The sequence below is a fragment of the Prionailurus bengalensis genome, chromosome B3, assembly GCF_016509475.1.
Source record: "Prionailurus bengalensis isolate Pbe53 chromosome B3, Fcat_Pben_1.1_paternal_pri, whole genome shotgun sequence".
NCBI lineage: Eukaryota > Metazoa > Chordata > Mammalia > Carnivora > Felidae > Prionailurus > Prionailurus bengalensis.
The window spans coordinates 39,770,224-39,789,816 of NC_057355.1; the positions used below are offsets into that span (position 1 = coordinate 39,770,224).

Genomic DNA, 19,593 nt, shown 5'->3' on the forward strand with positions numbered 1-19,593 from the left:
TCTGACCAAATCATAGGTCTTGGCCAGCCAAACATAGACATAAAGGTAGAAGCAAAGACAAAGACTGTTCTCTATATATATCTATCTACCTCTATCTCTATCTCTAGAAGCATCCAACTTCTGCTCAGGTCATGATCTCACAGTTCATGAGTTCAAGCTGCATCAGGCTCCCTGCTGTCAGCACAGAGCCTGTTTTGGACCCTCTGCCCCTCCCCTTCCCACACTATCTCTCTTTCAAAAATAAATAAACATTAAAAAAAAATTTTTAAAGAATGCTCTATCTCTCTTGCTATTAGAAACTTGAGGTGAAATTCAAATCCAGATGCTTTAAAAACCATGTCAAAATAGCTATAGTTCTTGTTACTTGTACTAATTTTCAGTGAGGAGTTGTTAGTGCTGGAAAGTACTAACTATAGGTTTTTATTTTTTAAAAGATTTTATTTTTAAGCACTCAACATGGGACTGGAACTCACAACCCCAAGACCAAGAATCGCATACTCTACTGGCCAAGCCCACCAGGCTAGGTTTTTAATTTTTTTTAAAAATTTTTTGAATGTTTATTTATTTTTGAGAGAGAGAGAGACAGAGACAGAACACGAACAGGCAAGGGGCAGAGCGAGGCAGACACAGAATCAGAAGCAGGCTCCCAGACTTTGAGCTATCAGCACAGAGCCTGATGTGGGGCTTGAACTCACAAACTGCGAGATCATGACCTGAGCCAAAGTCAGATACTTAACCGACTGAGCCACCCAGGCACCCCATAGGTTTTTAACTTTAAATAAATATAAATTTACTTTTAATAATAGCCCGCAATTCAACCTGTTTTTTTAAATAACACTGTTAATTAAAATTCATGCTGGATTTGTTTCAACAGATAAGAACAGAGCTGTAACCGGCATCACTCTTGGTGGTTGGCAAAGACCTGCTACTATTGCCCTTGAAGAGTCTCTTTAAGTAGATTACAAATTCTCCTTTAAAATCATGATTATGTTTCACTGTTTGATGAGCTTTCCTTTGATAGTCTAGCCCTGGCAAAATGGAAAACTCAGAATTTGGAGACTTGAAATAAAAACAGCACTGAGGGGCGCCTGGGTGGCTCAGTCTGTTAAGCGTCCAGCTTCGGCTCAGGTCATGATCTCATGGTTGGTGAGTTCAAGCCCCTCGTCGGGCTCTGTGCTGACAGCTCAGAGCCTGGAGCCTGCTTCAGATTCTGTGTCTCCCTCTCTCTCTGTCCCTCCCCGACTCATGCTCTGTCTCCCTCTCTCTCAAAAATATACAAAACATTAAAAATTAAAAAAAAAAAACAAAAAACAGGGGTGCCTGGGTGGCTCGGTCGGTTAAGCATCTGACTTCAGCTCAGATCACGATCTCATGGTTTGTGAGTTCAAGCCCTGCATCATGCTGTGCTGACAGCTCAGAGCCTGGAGCCTGCTTCGGATTCTGTATCTCCCTCTCTCTCTGTCCCTTCCCCGCTCACACTCTGTCTCCCTCTCTCTCAAAAATAAATAAACATTAAAAAAAATTAAAAAAACAGAATTACTGATAAGAATTAGGAGGCAAGTCAGAGGCATTTTGAAAACGGTTGGCCTGTGTGTACCAAGGCATTAGATGCTTTTCTCAGGGGAGACTACCAGGCTTATGGCCACCCTCAGCAAGATGCGCCCTGAGGACCTCACTAGGAGGGAGGCCGCTGTTTCTTCATATTAAATTATGTAATGCTCTGAGCCTCCCTTTCTTTTTTAAGCCTCTGGCTTCATGGAGTAGTAGCCTAATAGAAAATAGCACTGAATGGGGAGTTAGATCCTGGGTTCTCATGCCAGTTCTGACACCTGCTGGCTGTACAACCTTGGGTAGGACATTCTCCTTTGGAGTCATCTGCAGATATGGCAATTGGAGCTTGGTTGACCAGACTGGACAAAAAAACCACGATGCGGGGCCTGCCAGAACTGAACTCACTTGGACAATGGTTGTCAGATAGGACCTTTTGGTGGCCAGGTGGACTCTGTCATTTCCCCCAGAGAAGGGAAGGGACCCATCCAAGGTCACACAGTTAGTTAGAGGCAGAATCAGAATAGAACCCAGATTTCCTGACTCTTAGTTCTGTGTTCTGTCCAGAACACCACATCATCTCAAAAATCCTAGAGGGAGTTCATTTTCTCTTCCTTGCATCATAGATCTCCCAGACATGCTGCTAAATGTGGTCTCCATCCTGCCCACTCATCAAAACTGCTCTGGATTAAGTAGCTAAGTCCTTCCACTCTTTGCACACAAAATTATGTTCACACCAGTGGTTTGTCTGAGACCCGAAAGAGGCAGGCTGAGAGTTGACCTTTGCCCAAACTCACTGTTTAGGAGCAAGAAAGAAACAAGATCTGTGTTCCCTAGGGTATCTCACTTTGGAGTCAAGGAACAAAAACTCTGAGATGAATCTTCAGAAATCTCTTCCCCGGTCTAATCTCATCTTCCAGGTGATTGAATCATGCAGTGAACTTAGAGGGAGGGTCCCTCATGGGGGCAAAGAAATTCTTAAAAAGGAAGTTGAGGGTCAGGAGAAAGCCTTAAGGTTAGAGCCTCTGATATCTGGTCTCCACTCAACACGCAGAGAGGGCTCTGCACGCAGGGCTAGCCTATCATGGATGAGTGGAGCTCTCATCTTCTCCAATATATCAAAAACACAACAAAACCCAAAAACCTCCCCCTGCCAGACCCCATCCCAGCCACTAGCCCCTCCACATCTGGAATGTGAACAAACAAGATTAAGTGAAAGTGGAGGTGCTAGACAAGCCCTCAACACCATGGACAGGGAAGAGATTATCATTTTTCCCTGCCTGATACCTTCCTTGGATATTCTCCAAAGCCCAGCTCAAATGCCATTTCCAAAGACCCAGTCAGACCAGCCCAAGTTCAAATCCTGGCTCCACTGCCTATGTGCTGTGTGACCTTGAACAGTGGTTTGACTTGATTAGGCCTCGGTTTCTTCCCCTACCAATGATAGATCATGATAATAACCACTGGGTGATCGGGGGCTGAGCCAAAGTCACTCTTGCAAAGGTCCCAGCATAGTGCCTAGAAAAGAATAGGACTTTAAATGTTGAATGAATAGCAAAGGGAACCAAAGCACCCATCTCTTGAGGTCTGACCCAGCACTTTCCTCTTTAGTCACTGGCTTCTCCCCCCTTTTTGCCCCAAAGGGGCTGCAGAACTTGAACCATCCTGTCCTTACCTTGCTGAGGTCCCCCAAGGCCATGACCTTGGCCACTGGCCTCCTGCTGAGCTGCTCCTTCACCCATATCTCTAGTTGTTTATTCCACTTCATGGTGAACACATAGAAGGCATAGGCCAGCAGCAGCAGCAGGCTTTCCCACCAGGCAATGAGGCTGTCCAGGAAGAAGAGAATGAGCATCATCAGGTCAAGGATATAAAAGGAGACGTCACGGAACAAGGGCCACCACGTGAGATTGAGGATCTCCCGGGAGAAGAGGGCACAGGTGCCGATGACAAAGAGGATGTTGAACACAGCAGAGCCCACGATGGTACCAATGCCCACATTGCTGTGGGAGATGAAGACGCCAATGAGGGAGGTGAAGAGCTCGGGGGCAGAGCCTCCAGCAGCCATGAAGGTGGCACCTGCCACATCATCAGAGATCTGTAGCTTATCCGTGATGACACCCAGGGCTGGGACGAAGTACTCATCACACACGATGGCCAAGGCCACAAACACATACATCATGCCAAAGATGTGCAGCACCACCCAGCCCTGTCGCCGCTCCTCTATGCTGAACAAGTCTGGGGGGTACTCTGCCTTGGAGTGAAGGTCTGGCCAGCCAGGGGGCAGCTCTGAGGGACTGGAACTGGGTGCCTCTGGGATCGCAGCTGTTGTCAGGTTGGGGGAGGAAGCAGGGGGCACAGCCGGGGCTGGTTCCACAAAAACACAGTGATGCACATGGATCTTTGGATTCACCCTGACCTTGGAGGTTGATGAGGTCCCGGGTGCTATGGAAGGTTTCTTTGCCAGCCCCCTGTAGGTGGCTGAGGATATTCCCATGGTCAATGCACTGGTCCTAGACAAAGGATCACTAACACTCCAGGTAGCAGTAGAGGCTTTGATATCCTTTGGGCTACTGCCTGTCATGGTGCTTATCATCACTTGCCCCTCAGAGATGGCTGTGATGCGCTCAAGGACCGTTCCCAGAGAAGTTGTCAGCCTGTTCTTTCCCACTAACCCCCGTGGCTTGATTGGGCTCTTACTGTCCACTGTTCTGGGGGTATTGACAGTGTTCTTTTCTGTTATACTTCTTGGAGAAGTCAAGATGTTTGTTTCTATACCACTTATCTGGAAAGTTGGGGTGTTAATTATTCCCTTGAGAGTAGCTGGGGTGGTTTCCTCCACCATTCTCTTAGAGGGGTTAGTCTCCAATATTTTGGTGGTTGTCATAATTTCACTGTCTTTCACTGTTGTTCTGGGGGTGACCCCATGTCTCCTTGTCATTGTCATGAGTGTGGATGGGGCATAATTGCCTACTAGTCTACCAAGTGGAGATGGGGTGTATCTCTTCACCTTTCCCTTGGCTTGAATTGGATTGTAGCTCTGCATTTCTCCCCTGGGTGGTGGTGTTGGGGTGTAATTCTTCACTGTTGGTCTGTTTGAAGTTGGGGTGTAGTGACTCAGTACTCCACTGGGTATGGTTGTGCTGTCTCCCTTCACTCTTTCTATGTCTCCTGCTGTGTACTTAATCTTGGGTATTGTTGGAGTGATGTCGGCTGTTCTTCTGGGTGGATCGTGTGTATTCTTCATTGTTATCCCAGGTGTTGCTTCACGAACCCTGCCCACCGTGGCTTGGGGCACCTCCATTTCAGAGCTAGCTCTTGGAGGGTCACTGCTCACCATCATCATCTCATTGTCAGGGAGGTCACGGCTGGCCAGTTTTACAGAATGTTGGGAGGAGACTGCTGCCCACAATGAGGGGAGGCCCCGGGGGCTCCTCAGGTGCTGGTAGGTGGAACCGATGACCAACATTCCCAACAGGAAGAGGAGGCGACTCCAATGAAGCCGCTTTGGCCGGAGTAACCGCCTCTCCCGTGCCCCCATTCTGATCAATTTCCCCATGATGGCCAGCTATGCCTGGCTACGGAAGGCCTTTCATTCTGTCCAGGGAAAGAGGGGGTCTGTTCTGGGATTCAGGTTGGTGATCAGTGAAGAATTCTCCATGAAGCCCAGCCAGGGGGTATCCACAAACCTGCAGGGGGAAAAAAGAAGAGGTTATTTGTCCCTTACAAGGAGAGCTGAGATCCATCAAACCATCATCTAGAAGAGTGGACCTTTGTGCTAGGAGGCAGTTGTTTCTGCTGGAACAAAAGTACCCCTGCCGCCTGTTCCAGAGAAAAATGCCTGCTCTTGGGAAAAAGCATTAGAGGTCCTCTGTGTAGACATGCCAGCAGCCAGGTTCCTGAGCTGGGACTACCTAATCCTCTTTGGGATCCCCGCAAGAGGTCTGCCAGTATCCCCCAAACCCAAGCCTGACATACTGGGAGCTCAGTCATCCATAGTTGGTGCCCCAGGCCACAGATCGCACCTTGTCAAAGGCAGAGGAAGGGAATGATTTTAAGCTTCAGACAAAAACAGGCAGCAGTGGAAGGCAGCGCTGGGAATTCAAGTCTCTGTTGGTGATTTTTTGTTTTCTGGTTTTGGACTGACTTAAAACAATTCCACCATATCATCCAGAGAGGACAAAATCTAATGCCATAGAGCTTCCCAGACAGTGTGGTGTGGTGGGAAGAACACGGAGAATGGAGTCAAAGGCCTGGATTTCCAGCTCAGCTGCTTACCGGGTGTGCCTCCCTGGACAGGCCGAACCTCATTGCCTCCTCTGTGAAATAAGCATGATAATGTATATGTTGATTATGCAAAGAGGGTCCCTGGAAGGACACGTGGAGAGAGGAAACTGAGGTCAGGGGTCTGAGGAAGACTTACTTTTCAGTATATCCTTTTTTAAAAAATGTTTATTTTTATTTATTTTTGAGAGAGAGAGAGAGTAGGGGAGGGGCAGAGAGAGAGGGAGATGCAGAATCTGAAGCAGGCTCCAGGCTCTGAGCTGTCAGCACAGAGCCCGATGTGGGACTCAAACCCATGGACCGTGAGATCACCATCTGAGCCAAAGTCGGACGCTTAACCGACTGAGCCACCCAGGCACCCCACTTTTCAGTGTATCATAATGTTCAGATTAACTGTTTAACCTTTTTATCCTGTGCCATTTAATTGTATTTTTTTAAGTTTATTTATTTATTTTGAGAGAGACCGGGGAGGAGTAGACAGAAAGGGAGAGAGAGAAAATCACAAGCAGGCCCTGCACTGTCAGTGCAAAGCCTGACACAGGGCTTGAACTCATGAAACCATGAGATCGTGACCTGAGCCAAAACCACAGGTCCAACCATAGGTTGGACGCTTAACTGACTGAGCCACCCAGGCGTCACTATGGTATATTAAACTTAAATTTAACAGAAATAACAATAGTAATAACAATATCTATGCATGTAAATACTAATAACAATACCTATGTCACAGGAATGTTGAGAGTAAAAACACATAAGGTCTACAAAAAGCATTGTAGAGAGTCAAGTGCTACGTAAGGGTTAATTTTATATAAAGGGTTAATTTTATGTAAAATTTTAATTTTCTAATCTTATACAAAGGTTTAATTTATATTCTTCAGGAGGGAAGAAGAACGTGATGGGCCCTCATAAAATCCTCAATTTATAAAGAACTAAATATTCATTAAATCTCTATTTAGTGTCCGCAGATTATTATAAAACAATAGCTAGAAATGGTTGGGTTTGCATATAAAGTAATATATTAGAAGACTCTAATATATTAGAGTCTAGACTAATAGACTCTTAGGACGTTAAAGGTAGACTCTTAGGATATTAAAGACTCTTTAGGACTCTTAGGACATTAAAGGTAGAAGGAATTGCAGACACTGCTTAGTGCAGCTCCCCGTTTGAGACATGAAGAAACCGAGTTCCCGAGAAGAGATGTGACTCTCTCAATACGACACAGCTAGTGCATAGCAGAGCAGGTGAGCCTTCTAATGCCCCATTCTTTCCAGCATACCATGCTAACTAGAGATGCAAATGCATTTTTTTTTAATTTTTAATGCTTATTTATTTTTGACAGAGAGAGACAGAAAGAGAGAGAGAGACAGAGCATGAGCCGGGGGGGGGAGGGTGCAGAGAGACAGGGAGAGACAGAATCCGAAGCAGGTTCCAGGCTCCAAGCTGTCGGCACAGAGCCTTACGCGGGGCTTGAACTCACAGGCCGCGAGATCATGACCTGAGCCGAAGTCGGACGCTCAGCCAACTGAGCCACCCAGGCGCCCCATCAAATTCATTTATCTTAAAAACCAAAACAGGGGGCGCCTGGGTGGCTCGGTCGGTTACATGTCCGACTACGGCTCAGGTCATGATCTCATGGTTCCTGAGTTCGAATCCTGCATCGGGCTCACTGCTGTCAGTGAGCTTCGGATCCTCTGTCCCCCTCTCTCTCCCTCTCCCTCCCCACCCCCTCTCTCTTTCGCCAAAATAAACGTTAAAAAACAAAACAAAAAAGGAGCAAGCTAAAGGAGCAGTACAGAATAAGCGAATTTCCTTCTCTGTCCTTGATTCCTGTAACTGTATTTCCACCATCTCCCTGCAGCCGCCCTGTCCCTTGCCGGACGCTCAACTCCGTAGCAACCCGCTTGACTCTCCTCAAGACCTTTGGAGGGTCTTCCTATTCCTGGTGTGCCTGTGTTGTATAACAGAGCTGAGCTGGCACCCCAGCTGATCCCTCCTACCTAAGCACATCATTTACCTTCAAACCTGGACATCTGAGTGTCTTCTCAGTTCTGGAAACTTGTCAGAACCCAGGGTCTCAAAGAGTGAGTCTGAAGCTGGACAGCAGAGCACACCCCATTCTCCTGTCCCCAGCTCCCCTATGGAATCCTAATTCAAAGCAGGGTCGGGTGTGAAGGGCATCTCAGGGAAAGAATATCCGATCCCTGCTAATACCCACCTCTAAGAAGCTTATCAAGGCATTGTACAAGTTCTGGGTCCCAGTGCCTCTGCCAGAGCCTGAGAGGGTGGACCTTTCACCCGGGAAAGAGATGGGCTCTCTAGTGGCCCCCTGCAGTCAACAGGGAACCGGGGGAAACTTCTCAAACTTGGCTCTAAGCTCTCGCAAGGAGAGATGGTGCAAGGTTCCCAGGCTTAGTGTGAGGAAAGATCTGGAAAGATTCAGAAGGCACTCTGAGGTAACCAAGAGAAAGTACCTGGGGCTTAAGAGATCAGAAGACCTCAGTTAACACCAGGCTCTGTTACTGTGAGTCTAAATGTAACGAAAATGTGGAGATAATACCCCTTCTATCTATTTGTAGGGTGGATGTGAGAATCAAAATTAAAAATGAGGGAGTATCTGCTCAATTTCACTGTGAACCTAAAACTGCTCTAAGAAATAAAGTTTATTTAAAAATATGAGAGGGGCCCCTGGGTGGCTTAGTTGGTTAAGCATCCGGCTTAGGCTCCGGTCATGATCTCACAGTTCATGGGTTCAAGCACTGAGTTCGGCTCTGGGCTGGCAGTGAAGAGCCTGCTTGGGATTCTCTCTCTCTCTCTGTCTCTCTCTGTCTCTCTCTGTCTCTCTCTCTCTCTTTCTCTCTCTCCCTCTCTCTCTCTCTCTCTCTCTGTCTCTCTCTGTCTCTCTCTGTGTCTCTCTCTCTGCCCCTCCCCCACCATTCTCTCTCTCTCTCTCTCTCTCTCTCTCAATAAATAAATGAACTTTAAAAATAAGGTAAAATATGAGAGAATGTGGGGAAAATACTTCAAACTACCTTAAAGTATTTCACACATAAAAAATATTTTATTAGGCCAGAGGGAAATCCTTGGGGGAGAGGGCACTGGCAGAACTCCCCAGAACAAGCTGGGACATCCCAAGATACCCAAGGAATTATGCCTCCAGCTCATGGCTGGAGCTGCTGAAGTGAAGGTGGGGTGAAGCAATGGGGACTTAGGACCCTACCCATTGACCTGGAAGTCATTTTAATCATTCACCTAGCTTTGCTGGATTGCTGATTGCTCCTTTCTCCCTCCCTGTTTCCCCCAGGGACTAGAGAGCATGCAGTTTTGATTGTTCTCATCTGAAAAAGCAGGTAATCCCTCACAGCCTCACCCTGCCCTACTTTATCCAGAGTGGCCTGTCAGAGTCAGAAGGTAGCCAGCTCCCCCTGCTGAAACACACAGGGGTGCCTGCCCCCTGTGGAAGCAGAGGGATGGGGCTGACCTCTGCTAGTTAGCACATCCTTGCCTTCAGGCTGCTGCAAGCAGCCCCAGATCTAGTTACTTCTCCTCCCACACCAGCTCACAGTCTCCATGCGGCCTGGAAAGATGAACAAAGGAACCCAATTCACAGGTGGAATTTTGAGAGATCTTTTTTTTTTCTGGATTAATTCCTCTATTTTTTACAATGTTATTTATGCCATACAGAAAATTCAAAAAAGCAAATTCCCAGAAAAGGAATCCCTTTTCTCATATGCTTTATTTATTTATTTATTTATTTTTGAGAGAGAGAGAGAGAGAGAGAGAGAGAGAGAAAGCGAGCAGAGGAGAGGGGCAGAGGGAGAGAGAGAGAGAATCTTAAGCAAGCTCCACACTCAGCCTGGAGCCCTACATGGTGCTTGATCACACGACCTTGTGATCATGACCTGAGCAGAAATCAAGAGTCAGCGGGTTTACCAAATGAGCCACCCAGGTGCCCCAATTTTTCTCATATACTTATAACTAACTGTTGCCAAGGAGTTCTTTCTAGTGTCCAACCCAAATCTCACTTGCTGGGGGTGAATCTGGTTCCTTCTGTCTTGTTCTCATGGGGTTATGGCACATTTTGAAATTCACCAGGCTGTAGAAAAGTTTGCTGCTCAACCAAGAGTGGAAGCATTGTCTGTCCTGGCACGGTGAATTTGGGCAATCTCTTCCCCTGTAAAATGAGGGTGATAATGACACTACCTGCTTGGTAGGCCTGTTACCAAGATCAAGTAAATTAATATGGAAAACACGTCAACAGTGTCTGGTACTGTTGTTATTCTTCTTCCGGAGATCATAGGCTGCTAGGGGGGCAGCCGGTCCCCATGCATTCCACTGTGACAACACTGTACTGTGTACTAAGTGTGATCACCTGATTAGCGTTCTGAATCTCTTACTAGTTAGTGGCTCTAAGAGGAGGACAGGGACCTTGCCTGTCTTATTCATGACTGAATCAATCCCCAGAGCCCAGTACAGTGGGCTGTATATTTATTGATGGAATGAAAAAGTACATCCCAGTGAGCAGATGCTCTGGGATAGGGTACCTGAGCTACGCATGAGGTCAGGAGGGTGCGGAGGAAATGCCCACTCACATAGGTTTATGTCCTTTTAGAGACAAAGTGCTGGAAAAAGACCATGACTGCTGAGGAAGAAAAATTGATATACTTTGTTCTACAAAGCTGCCTCATTTGATACTCTCCCTGGAACAGGGTGGCAGGACAGATATGGCCATTCTGGCTCTGACCCTCATAGTAGCATCTGGGACGGAGGAAGGCAGGGTTTAGAGACTGGACAGGACAGCACAGAGGCCCTTCCTTTCCCTCTGCATCTCAGGGCTTTTTCCTGTGGTTCTTTTAGAACAGGAGGAAGAGGGAATGGGATTTTTTGCCTGATGTAGAGGGTTTCTGGCTGAAGCTGGTTTATTTCTGGGCTACATCGGGAGCTGCTATTGACCCAACAGTTTCAGAGTGGAAAGTAGACAAGATTGGGCAGGGGTTGCAAAGTCAAATGCCTTTGGTGCCTGGGTGGATAAAATTAAGTTACATTAGTTCTATTCAAAGTCCGTGGAGAGTAATGAGGCCTGTGTCTGGACAGAGAATGAATGACCTATCAATAGGCATTCCAACGTAAAGCAATTTTAAAATATTAAAATGTAAACGAAATGGGCCAAATTTGACCTACAGGTACTACTTTAAACAACATCTGATAAAGGAACAAGCCAGAACAGGAGCAAGTCTCCTAAGGTCTCTCAAAGTCAGCTTTCTCATTTATAAAACCTGTGGGGGTGATGTAAGAGGTCCAGTGGGAACCTGTGGAACAGCACTTGGATCTGTCAGGCACTGAACTCTGTCACAGCCCAAGACCTTTTGTTTATATTGTTTTAATTGTTTATATAATACTGTGTATAAGAGGTCAAAAAATGACCACACAGCTGTCACTGTGGGAATAAGCAAAATAAGCCCCAAAACATCCCATAACACCCTGTAATACTTCATCTCCTTAAACCAGTGGCTGGGGCCCTACCTGAGGCAGGGAGTTTGCAGGTGGTGACACTTCAGGTTAGTAATGGTTCAGAGCCAGGGCTTGGGCCTTCTCAAGGACCCATCTGGACGGGCCTGGGGTCTAGAGGAGAAGTCAGACAGGCACTATCAGAGGGCTTCAATGTGGCCATACAGGAACCCACACAGCACCAGTCTGATTAACAACTCCCCACTGAGCAAATGAGTAACAGCCTATTAAGTAAAACTCACTGTCAATCTGAGGCGCCTGGGTGGCTCAGTCAGTTGGGTGTTTGATTTCGGCTCAGGTGATGATCTCACTCTTCGTGAGTTCAAGCCCCGCATCAGGCTCTGTGCTGACAGCTCAGAGCCTGGAGCCTGCTTCAGATTCTGTATCTCCCTCTCTCTGCCCCTTCCCCACTCACACACTCTTTCTCTGTCTCAAAAATAAATAAACGTTAAAAAAAAATTAAGAAAAAAACTCACTGTCAATCTGATTTTACAAAGGAATACCAACTGGGGGTTGTTGGGTGGCTCAGTCGGTTAAGCTTCTGACTTCAGCTCAGGTCATGATCCCACAGTTCACGGGTTCAAGTCCTGCATCAGGCTCTGTGCTGACAGCCTGGAGCCTGCTTTGGATTCTGTGTCTCCCTCTCTCTGCCCCTCCCTTGCTTGTGCTCTTTCTCTCTCTCTCTCTCAAAAATAAATAAACTTAAAAAAAAAAACCCACAGAGGAATACCAAATGAAGCAATGGTGAGATTGTATTTTTCTTTTTTTTTTTAATTTCTTTTTAACGTTTATTTATTTTTGAGACAGAGAGAGACAGAGCATGAACGGGGGAGGGTCAGAGAGAGGGAGACACAGAATCTGAAACAGGCTCCAGGCTCTGAGCCGTCAGCACAGAGCCCGACGCGGGGCTCGAACTCACAGACCGCGAGATCATGACCTGAGCCGAAGTTGGCCACTTAACCGACTGAGCCACCCAGGCACCCCTGTATTTTTCTTATCAGTTGACAAAGACTAAAAAATGTATTATCCAGTGCTGATGAAGTGTGTGTCAATCTGGTACAGTAGCGCATGAGACCTTGTTAAACTATAAGTTAGATCATGTCCCTGTTCTACTCCAAACTTTTCAGTGCTTCTCCACTTCAGTCAGAGGAAAAGCCCCCACAATGGTCTACAAGGCAATGCTTGTAAGAGCAGAAATGGAAAGCTATCTAAATGTCAATGGAAAACTGATTACATAAATGGTGTCGTATCTTCCCAGTAATCAATTATATAGCAGTTCAAAGGAAGGAAGATGATGCCTAAGATATACTAATGAACGAGAAATAATAAAAACAAGATGTAAAACAGTATATATAACATTACTGCATTTAGTTTAAAGATATTATATACCTGGGGCACCTGGCTGGCTCAGTCAGAGGAGCACGTGACTCTTGATCTTGGGGTCATGAGTTCGAGACCCACGTTTGGTGGAGAGAATAAATAAATAAACAAACTTTAACAATTTTAAAGTATTACATATTTCATACTATTACCTATATGTGCATATACATACATAAACACACATTACACACAAATATAGACAAAGTTGCAAAAAGTATGTATGAATGGCTGTACTTTTGTCATCAGTAGTTACAGAATGAACAAAACCAAACAAAAAATTCTCTGATATTTCATGCCTTAAAGCCAGTGGTTGGAACCACCCTTGAGGCAGGGAGATACATATGGTTACTTTCAGGAAGGGAAACACTTATTTTTCACTTTATATATTTTAAAACTGTTTGAATTTTTTCCCTTTATAAATGAATTACTTTTATAATAAAGAAGTTTTGTTTTGCTTTATCTGCTTTTTCACTGAAAGATGCTACCAAAGTGGGTTTTTTTTTTTCATTTAAATCCAAGTTAGTTAACATATAGTGTAATGATGATTTCAGGAATAGAATTTAGTGATTCATCACTTACATATAACACCCAGTGCTCATCCCAACAAGGGCCCTCCTTAATGCCCATCACTCATTTAGCCCATCCCCTGACCCAATACCCCACCAGCAACCCTAAGTTTGTTCTCTGCAGTTAAGAGTCTCTTATGGTTTGTTTCCATCTCTGTTTTTAACTTATTATTCCTTCCCTTCCCCTATGTTCATGTTTTGTTTCTTAAATTCCACATATGAGTAAAATCATATTTGCCTTTCTCTGACTTATTTTGCTTAGCATAATACATTCTAGTTCCATTCATATTGTTGCAAACGGCAAGATTTCATTCTTTTTGATTGCTGAGTAATATTCCATTGTGGAATGTGGATGCACATTTGGGCGCTTTCCATACTTTGGCTATTGTCGATAGCGCTGCTATAAACATTGGGGTGCATGTGTCCCCTTTGAATCAGCATTTTTGTATCCTTTGGATATAATACCTAGTAGTGCAATTGTTGAGTCATAGGGTAGTTCTATTTTTAATTTTTTGAGGAACCTCCATACTATTTTCCAGAGTGGTTGCACCAGTTTGCATTCCCACCATCAATGCAAAAGGGTTCCTCTTTCTCTGCATCCTCGCCAACATCTGTTGTTGCCTGAGTTGTTAATTTTAGCCATTCTGACAGGTGTGAGGTGGTATCTCATTGTGGTTTTGATTTGTATTTCCCTGACGATGAGTGATATTGCATATCTTTTTATAAGATGCTACCAAAGTTTTAAGAGGGTGAGGGTGAGCCCGGCAAGATAGATGCAGACCCAGATCATGAGGAGTCTTTAACAATTTAGAGTTTTGTAACACTTCTCAAAGGAGAAGGTATCCCAAATAAAGAAGTTCAATTCTACTTTCTTAGACAAATGTAGTATCAAATTTTCTCTGCTTTTCCCTTTGATTTTTCCCCCCAAATAATCTCCTCCTTCCTTCCTATCTTCTTTCCACAAATGCATACTCGGTGTCACATGCCAGACCCTTGGCAACCAAGGCTCACCCCTATTTGCAGAGCACAGATGAAATCCCTTCTTTGTTCAGTGAGTCTTTCTATGATTTCAGAATAGAGAGAAACTTTGTGATTTTCTCAAATGTTGTGGAAGGAAGGATTGAGAGCAATTAAAAGAGAGAATGTTATGGTTTCTTCATCAAATACTTTGCAAGAGAAAAAAGACATGGAGGGAGGGAGAAACCTATAGATGATCAGAGACTTCAGGGATTTCAATGTCTGGATCATACTTGGATCCTGACTCAAGCAACCAAAGTGTAAAAAAAGTAAAATTTATTTTTTTAATGTTTATTATTTTATCTTTGAGAGAGAGTGTCAGAGCATGAGAGGGGGAGGGGAAGAGAGAGAAGATACCAAGCAGACTGCATGCTCAGCACTGAGCCTGTCTTGGGGCTGGATACCACGACGCTGGGATCATGACCTGAGCCAAAATCTAGAGTTGGATGCTCAACCGACTGAGCCACACCCTGTGCCCCCAAATTTATGATATTTATGAGACACCTAGATATTTGAAAACTGACTGGGCATTTGACAATATTAGGGCCTTATTGTTCATTATTTTAAATTTTATAAGGGTATTGTAATTATTGTGGTTTTCTTTAAGTCCCTCACTGTCAAGAGAATGCAAAGGCAAGCCACAGACTGGCAGAAGATATTTGCAAAACACATATCTGACAAGTGTTATCAAAAATACACAAACAACAACACTTAAAATTCAAAGAAAAGAAACAATCTGATTTTAAAATGTGCAAAAACCCTTCACCAAAGAAGATATACAGATGGAAGGTAAGCACATGAAAATATGTTCGACCTCATATATCATTAGTGAATTACAAATTAAAACAATGAGATAGAACTACACGCCTATTAGAATGGCCAAAATCAAGAACACTGACACCACCAAATGCTGCTGAGAATGTGGAGCCGCAGAAACTCTCATTCATTGCTGCTAGGAACGCAAAACAGCACAGCCACTTCAACACAGCTTGGTGGTTTTTCACAAAACTAAACACACTCTTACCATACGACCCAGCAATCTCTTTCCTTGGTATTTATTCAAATGAATTGAAAACGTATGTCCACGCAAAACCTGCACAATGATGTTTATAGCAGCCTTATTCATAATTGCCCAAACTTGGAAGCAACCAAGTATTGCTAAGCAAAAACAGCCAATGTGAAAAGGCTACATACTGCAGGATTGCAACTCTACAACACCCAGGGAAAGGCAGAACTATGGAGACATTAAAACGATTAGTGGTCACTGGGAATCAGGCTAGACGGAGGGATAAAAAGGCAGAACACAGGATTTTTAGAGCAGTGAAAATATTCTGAATGGTGCTACAATGGTGGATATCTGAACCTCCCTCTGAGCCCGAGTATCTAGCACCTATGAGTGGTTCTGTCACTAACCTTTACTTTGCCACTCTGACTTTTAAAGCCTCTGTTTTCAGCAGTCCACTGTTTTATGGCAAAAAAATAAAAAATAAATAAATTAAAAATGAAAGGATGATAGATTATGCAAAGGAAGTTGTTTATTGATTCTCTCTAATGTGTGTGTGGAAACATGCAAATGAGGATCTCTGGAGTGGGACAAAGAAATTCATTAGCCAGCTACAGCTTGAAAGACATCTCCTGTAAGACCTTCTAACTCTTCGTGTTGATGTTCTCTTTTTTTATAATCACTGAACAATTTTCCAGTTTTTAATGGGATTCTGCTAAGAATTTAAAAATAAAAACAAAAGCACTCAACAGTTGCCTTAAGTGACGCAGCCCCCTTGGTAGGTCTATCTTTTACCATTCAATTTTAGTAAATCGCCCTTTTGCTTCCCTAGTCTCCTGAAAGCCTGTATTCAGAACTAGATTACCAAAATCTGATCAACCATCAGCAAACTAATAAACGTAAGCTTTAGGACTGAGGAAGGTAACGAATCAGTCCATGGAGCTGAGCTGGAACTACCAGGAGAACAGCGACCCTATGGCTGAGTCATCACCACTTTAAGTGTAACTAGACGTCTCCCTTGCCCATATATTCTGGGCCACATCCTTCCCACTAGGGAAAAAGTTAGAAATTGTGACTAAGTAGGGGTGCCTGTGTGGTTCAGTTGGCTAAGCATCCGACTTCGGCTCAGGTCATGATCTCACCGTTCAGAGTTTGAGCCCCACATTGGGCTCTGTGCTGACAGATGGGAGCCTGGAGCCTGTTTCAGATTCTGTGTCTCCCTCTCTCTCTCTCTCTCTCTGCCCCTCCCCTCCCTCTCTCTCGCTCAAAAATAAATAAACATTTAAAAAAATAAAAAAAGAAATGGTGACTAAGTAATCAGAAAGCAGCCTTACTTACTCATTATGCTCAAGCATTGTAAGGTTTTGAGACAGTGAGGCTGGCCAAGTTGGGGAAAGAAGCTCTGAAACAAAAAGGACAGTCTGTAGGTGTTTGGGCCTTGGTGCTGGCAGGGACATTCCCAGGGACTGACTCCTCTTCTGCCACCTTGGATAGAAGAAGAAGAAAGAACTATAAGCAAATGTGATGAGGGACCATAAGGCAGGCTGAGGGCAAAGTACAAGCTAGCATACCCTCCCCCTACAGGTGACAAATGTGTGATATTCCTCAGGCACTCCTGGCTGCCCAAGGACAAAAGAAAGGACAGAAAACAAATGGTTAAACTGATAGGGTCTCTCCATCAGTATACAAATATCTTAGTAAATTACAAGAAAAAGGCAATCTTATCAATAACTTAATCTCCAGTAAACTATACACTCAGTTTCCTGGAGCCCCAACATCACCCCTCCATAGTAATATGGGGAACAAAGTCAAAAAGGAAATGGCAGGTAAAATTAAATTTCCTTATAACCTGCAGGCATTGACATATACTTGAGGCAGGCAGAGTAGAACTCCAGGAACTCACTACTGTCTTAATGTTAATACTTTGCTAGAGGGAAAAACAATTTTAGCTTGACAAGAGATAGGCCTCCAGTAATCTGTGAGTCCTCTTGGGGCACCCGGGTGGCTCAGTTGGTTAAATGTTAAGCATCCGACTTTGGCTCAGGGCACGATCTCACAGTCTGTGAGTTCGAGCCCCATGTTGGGCTCTGTGCTGACAGCTCAGAGCCTGAAGCCTGATTTGGATTCTGTGTCTCCCTCTCTCTCTCTGCCCCTCCCCCACTCATGCTCTGTCTCTCCATCTCTCAAAAATAAATAAACATTAAAATAATTTTTTTAAAAAAGAAACTTCCTCTTGACTTCACCTCTCCCAGCCCCATAGTGTATAACGAGTCACTCTTCACAACCACAGTGCAGTTCTTTCTGCCCACAACCCTGTCCCCATGCTTTAATAAAATCACCTTTTTTGCACCAAAGATGTCTTCAAGAATTCTTTCTTGGCCGTCAGCTCAGAACCCCCATCTCCCCAAACCCCATCAACTGGACCCTGTACTCTCCCACAGAACAAGCTGTGGAAAGTCAGACAGACTGGGTGGTTCAGTTCAAAGCATCCTCCCTCCTGGACTCAACCTCCACCCCTCCCACCCCTGCCCCAATTCACCCCATCCCACCAACTAAAGGAAAGAGGCAGAGGGGCGCCTGGGTGGCGCAGTCGGTTAAGCCTCCGACTTCAGCCAGGTCACGATCTCGCTGTCCGTGAGGTCGAGCCCCGCATCGGGCCCTGGGCTGATGGCTCAGAGCCGGGAGCCTGTTTCCGATTCTGTGACTCCCTCTCTCTCTGCCCCTCCCCCGTTCATGCTCTGTCTCTCTCTGTCCCAAAAATAAATAAACGTTGAAAAAAAAATTAAAAAAAAAAAAAAAAAAAGAGGCAGAGGCCTTTTTCTGTTCTCACTTGTAACCTGTGTGGTACAACATGATTTTTTGAACCACATCTACCCACAGCCTGATGGCATCCATTCAGACCTACTTCTAGCTGGCATTTCCTGGCTCCCTACGTGGCTAGACCTGGCCCACAGGTTGCTGTGGGACACCAGGCGGCCAGAGGTGAGGCAGGCGAGGCCTCATGGTGCCTCACGGGTAAGTTTAAGTGCAATGCACCTGTTATTGTAGGGAGAGCCCACTGAACCTTCCCCCCGCCCCCTCGCCCCCCAACCCCGTTCCCTTAAAAAAGGAGTGGGGGTGGGGGTGGGGGGATAAGGTGAGTCTCGCGCTGAGGAGACCAAGAGAGAAAGTCTTGACTTGTAAACTGGCTCAGGTCAGCTATAAAAAAAAAAAAAAATGTGCTTAGCCGTTAGGAATTGCAGTTAAAAAAAGTTTGGAGAGGACTCTGTCAACTGGTTCGTAGGATATTGACTGAGGGGGCTGAAGAGTGCGGGCGACGAGGAACAAGTGTCAGCGAGGGAGAGGCTGGTGCACCAACGGGCCTAGGTGCGTGAGGCGAGAGGAGTGTGAAGAGCTCAGAGTTACCAGAAAGGGGGGGAGGTGGGCAGGTGGGCAGGTGGGCAGGAGGCCAGGAGGCCAGGAGGCCAGGGGTAAAAAGGGAAGCGCCCGAGAAAGGACGGGGAGGGAAGGAGAGATGAAGGCGCGCCCCCTAGCGGCCCGACTGCGCCAGAGCCCTGCCCCTCAGGCCTTAAAGCCCCGCCCCAGCTCCGTGAGCCGTCTGGCGCCGGCTTCCCTGCTGTCGCGCGGCACTATAGTTCCGGCCGTGGTGCACGGGCGGAAAGTTTACGCGGACGGACTGCGACGGCGATGGGCGCGGGGTGAGTGGAGGTGGCTGCGGTCTCGGGCTGTCCTTCGTTGCTTGTTGGAGCTGCAGGAGAAGGGGTCAGGGCTGAGGAACCACGCGGAGCCAGCGCCCGGCCTTTCCGCCGCCCCGCGCGGTCTCTGCGGCCAGTTCCGGGCCCTGCTTCGCGGCGTCTGCTCCCGGGCTCCCCTCGTTCCGCGGCTCGGGGTCGTCGGCCGCGCGTAAACACCACGATTTCGGCCCTTCCCTGGGCCCTGTTCGTCCCCTCTACCCATGAGAGACTTCCCGATCAAAAATTTTGTTTTGGGCTGATTTTAAGGTAAAAATACACCCCTCCAGCTGCGATTCAAATGCAGGCGTGCTGTATTTCCAGGCTGAAGGTTTCGAGATGAAGTTGTATCTGAGAACCTCAGGGCAAGGGAAGTCAGGCTGACTCAGAAACCTGAGGGTAGGTGAAGACCCGAACGTGAATGGGCGGGCGCCTAGAAATCCGAGTGGAATCAAAACTGGAGAGAACCAATTCTTTACGAATGAGCCAATTGTCACCTGCTGGGAAGAATTGCAAATGTGTACTTCTGTGACTTGGCCCTAGGGCCAAATCAGGTGGC

General features: G+C 45.9%; 2 protein-coding genes across 8 annotated transcripts in view; one reads left to right on the plus strand and one right to left on the minus strand.

Moving 5' to 3' along the window:
* SLC24A1 (solute carrier family 24 member 1) overlaps positions 1-16,759 on the minus strand; it is a 39,000-nt gene extending 22,241 nt beyond the window's left edge. For 3 of the 6 annotated variants that reach the window (XM_043555132.1, XM_043555129.1, XM_043555133.1), the window contains exons 1-2: positions 7,847-7,978; positions 3,224-5,237 (exon numbers count right to left, since the gene is read on the minus strand). In XM_043555132.1, the coding sequence (XP_043411067.1) occupies positions 3,224-5,107 (1,884 nt within the window). In that variant the 5' untranslated portion in view covers positions 5,108-5,237; positions 7,847-7,978. Of the gene's footprint in view, positions 1-3,223; positions 5,238-7,846; positions 7,979-16,641 lie in introns of those variants that run through there. The other 3 variants (XM_043555131.1, XM_043555128.1, XM_043555130.1) reach the window with 2 other exon arrangements.
* Positions 16,760-18,888: 2,129 nt separating this feature from the next.
* Positions 18,889-19,593, plus strand: part of INTS14 (integrator complex subunit 14) — a 33,080-nt gene continuing 32,375 nt past the window's right edge. Inside the window, exon 1 of one of the 2 annotated variants that reach the window (XM_043555135.1) lies at positions 18,889-19,001. The gene's annotated coding sequence lies outside the window, so the exon portion shown is untranslated. Of the gene's footprint in view, positions 19,305-19,593 lie in introns of both variants that reach the window. The other variant, XM_043555134.1, reaches the window with a different exon arrangement.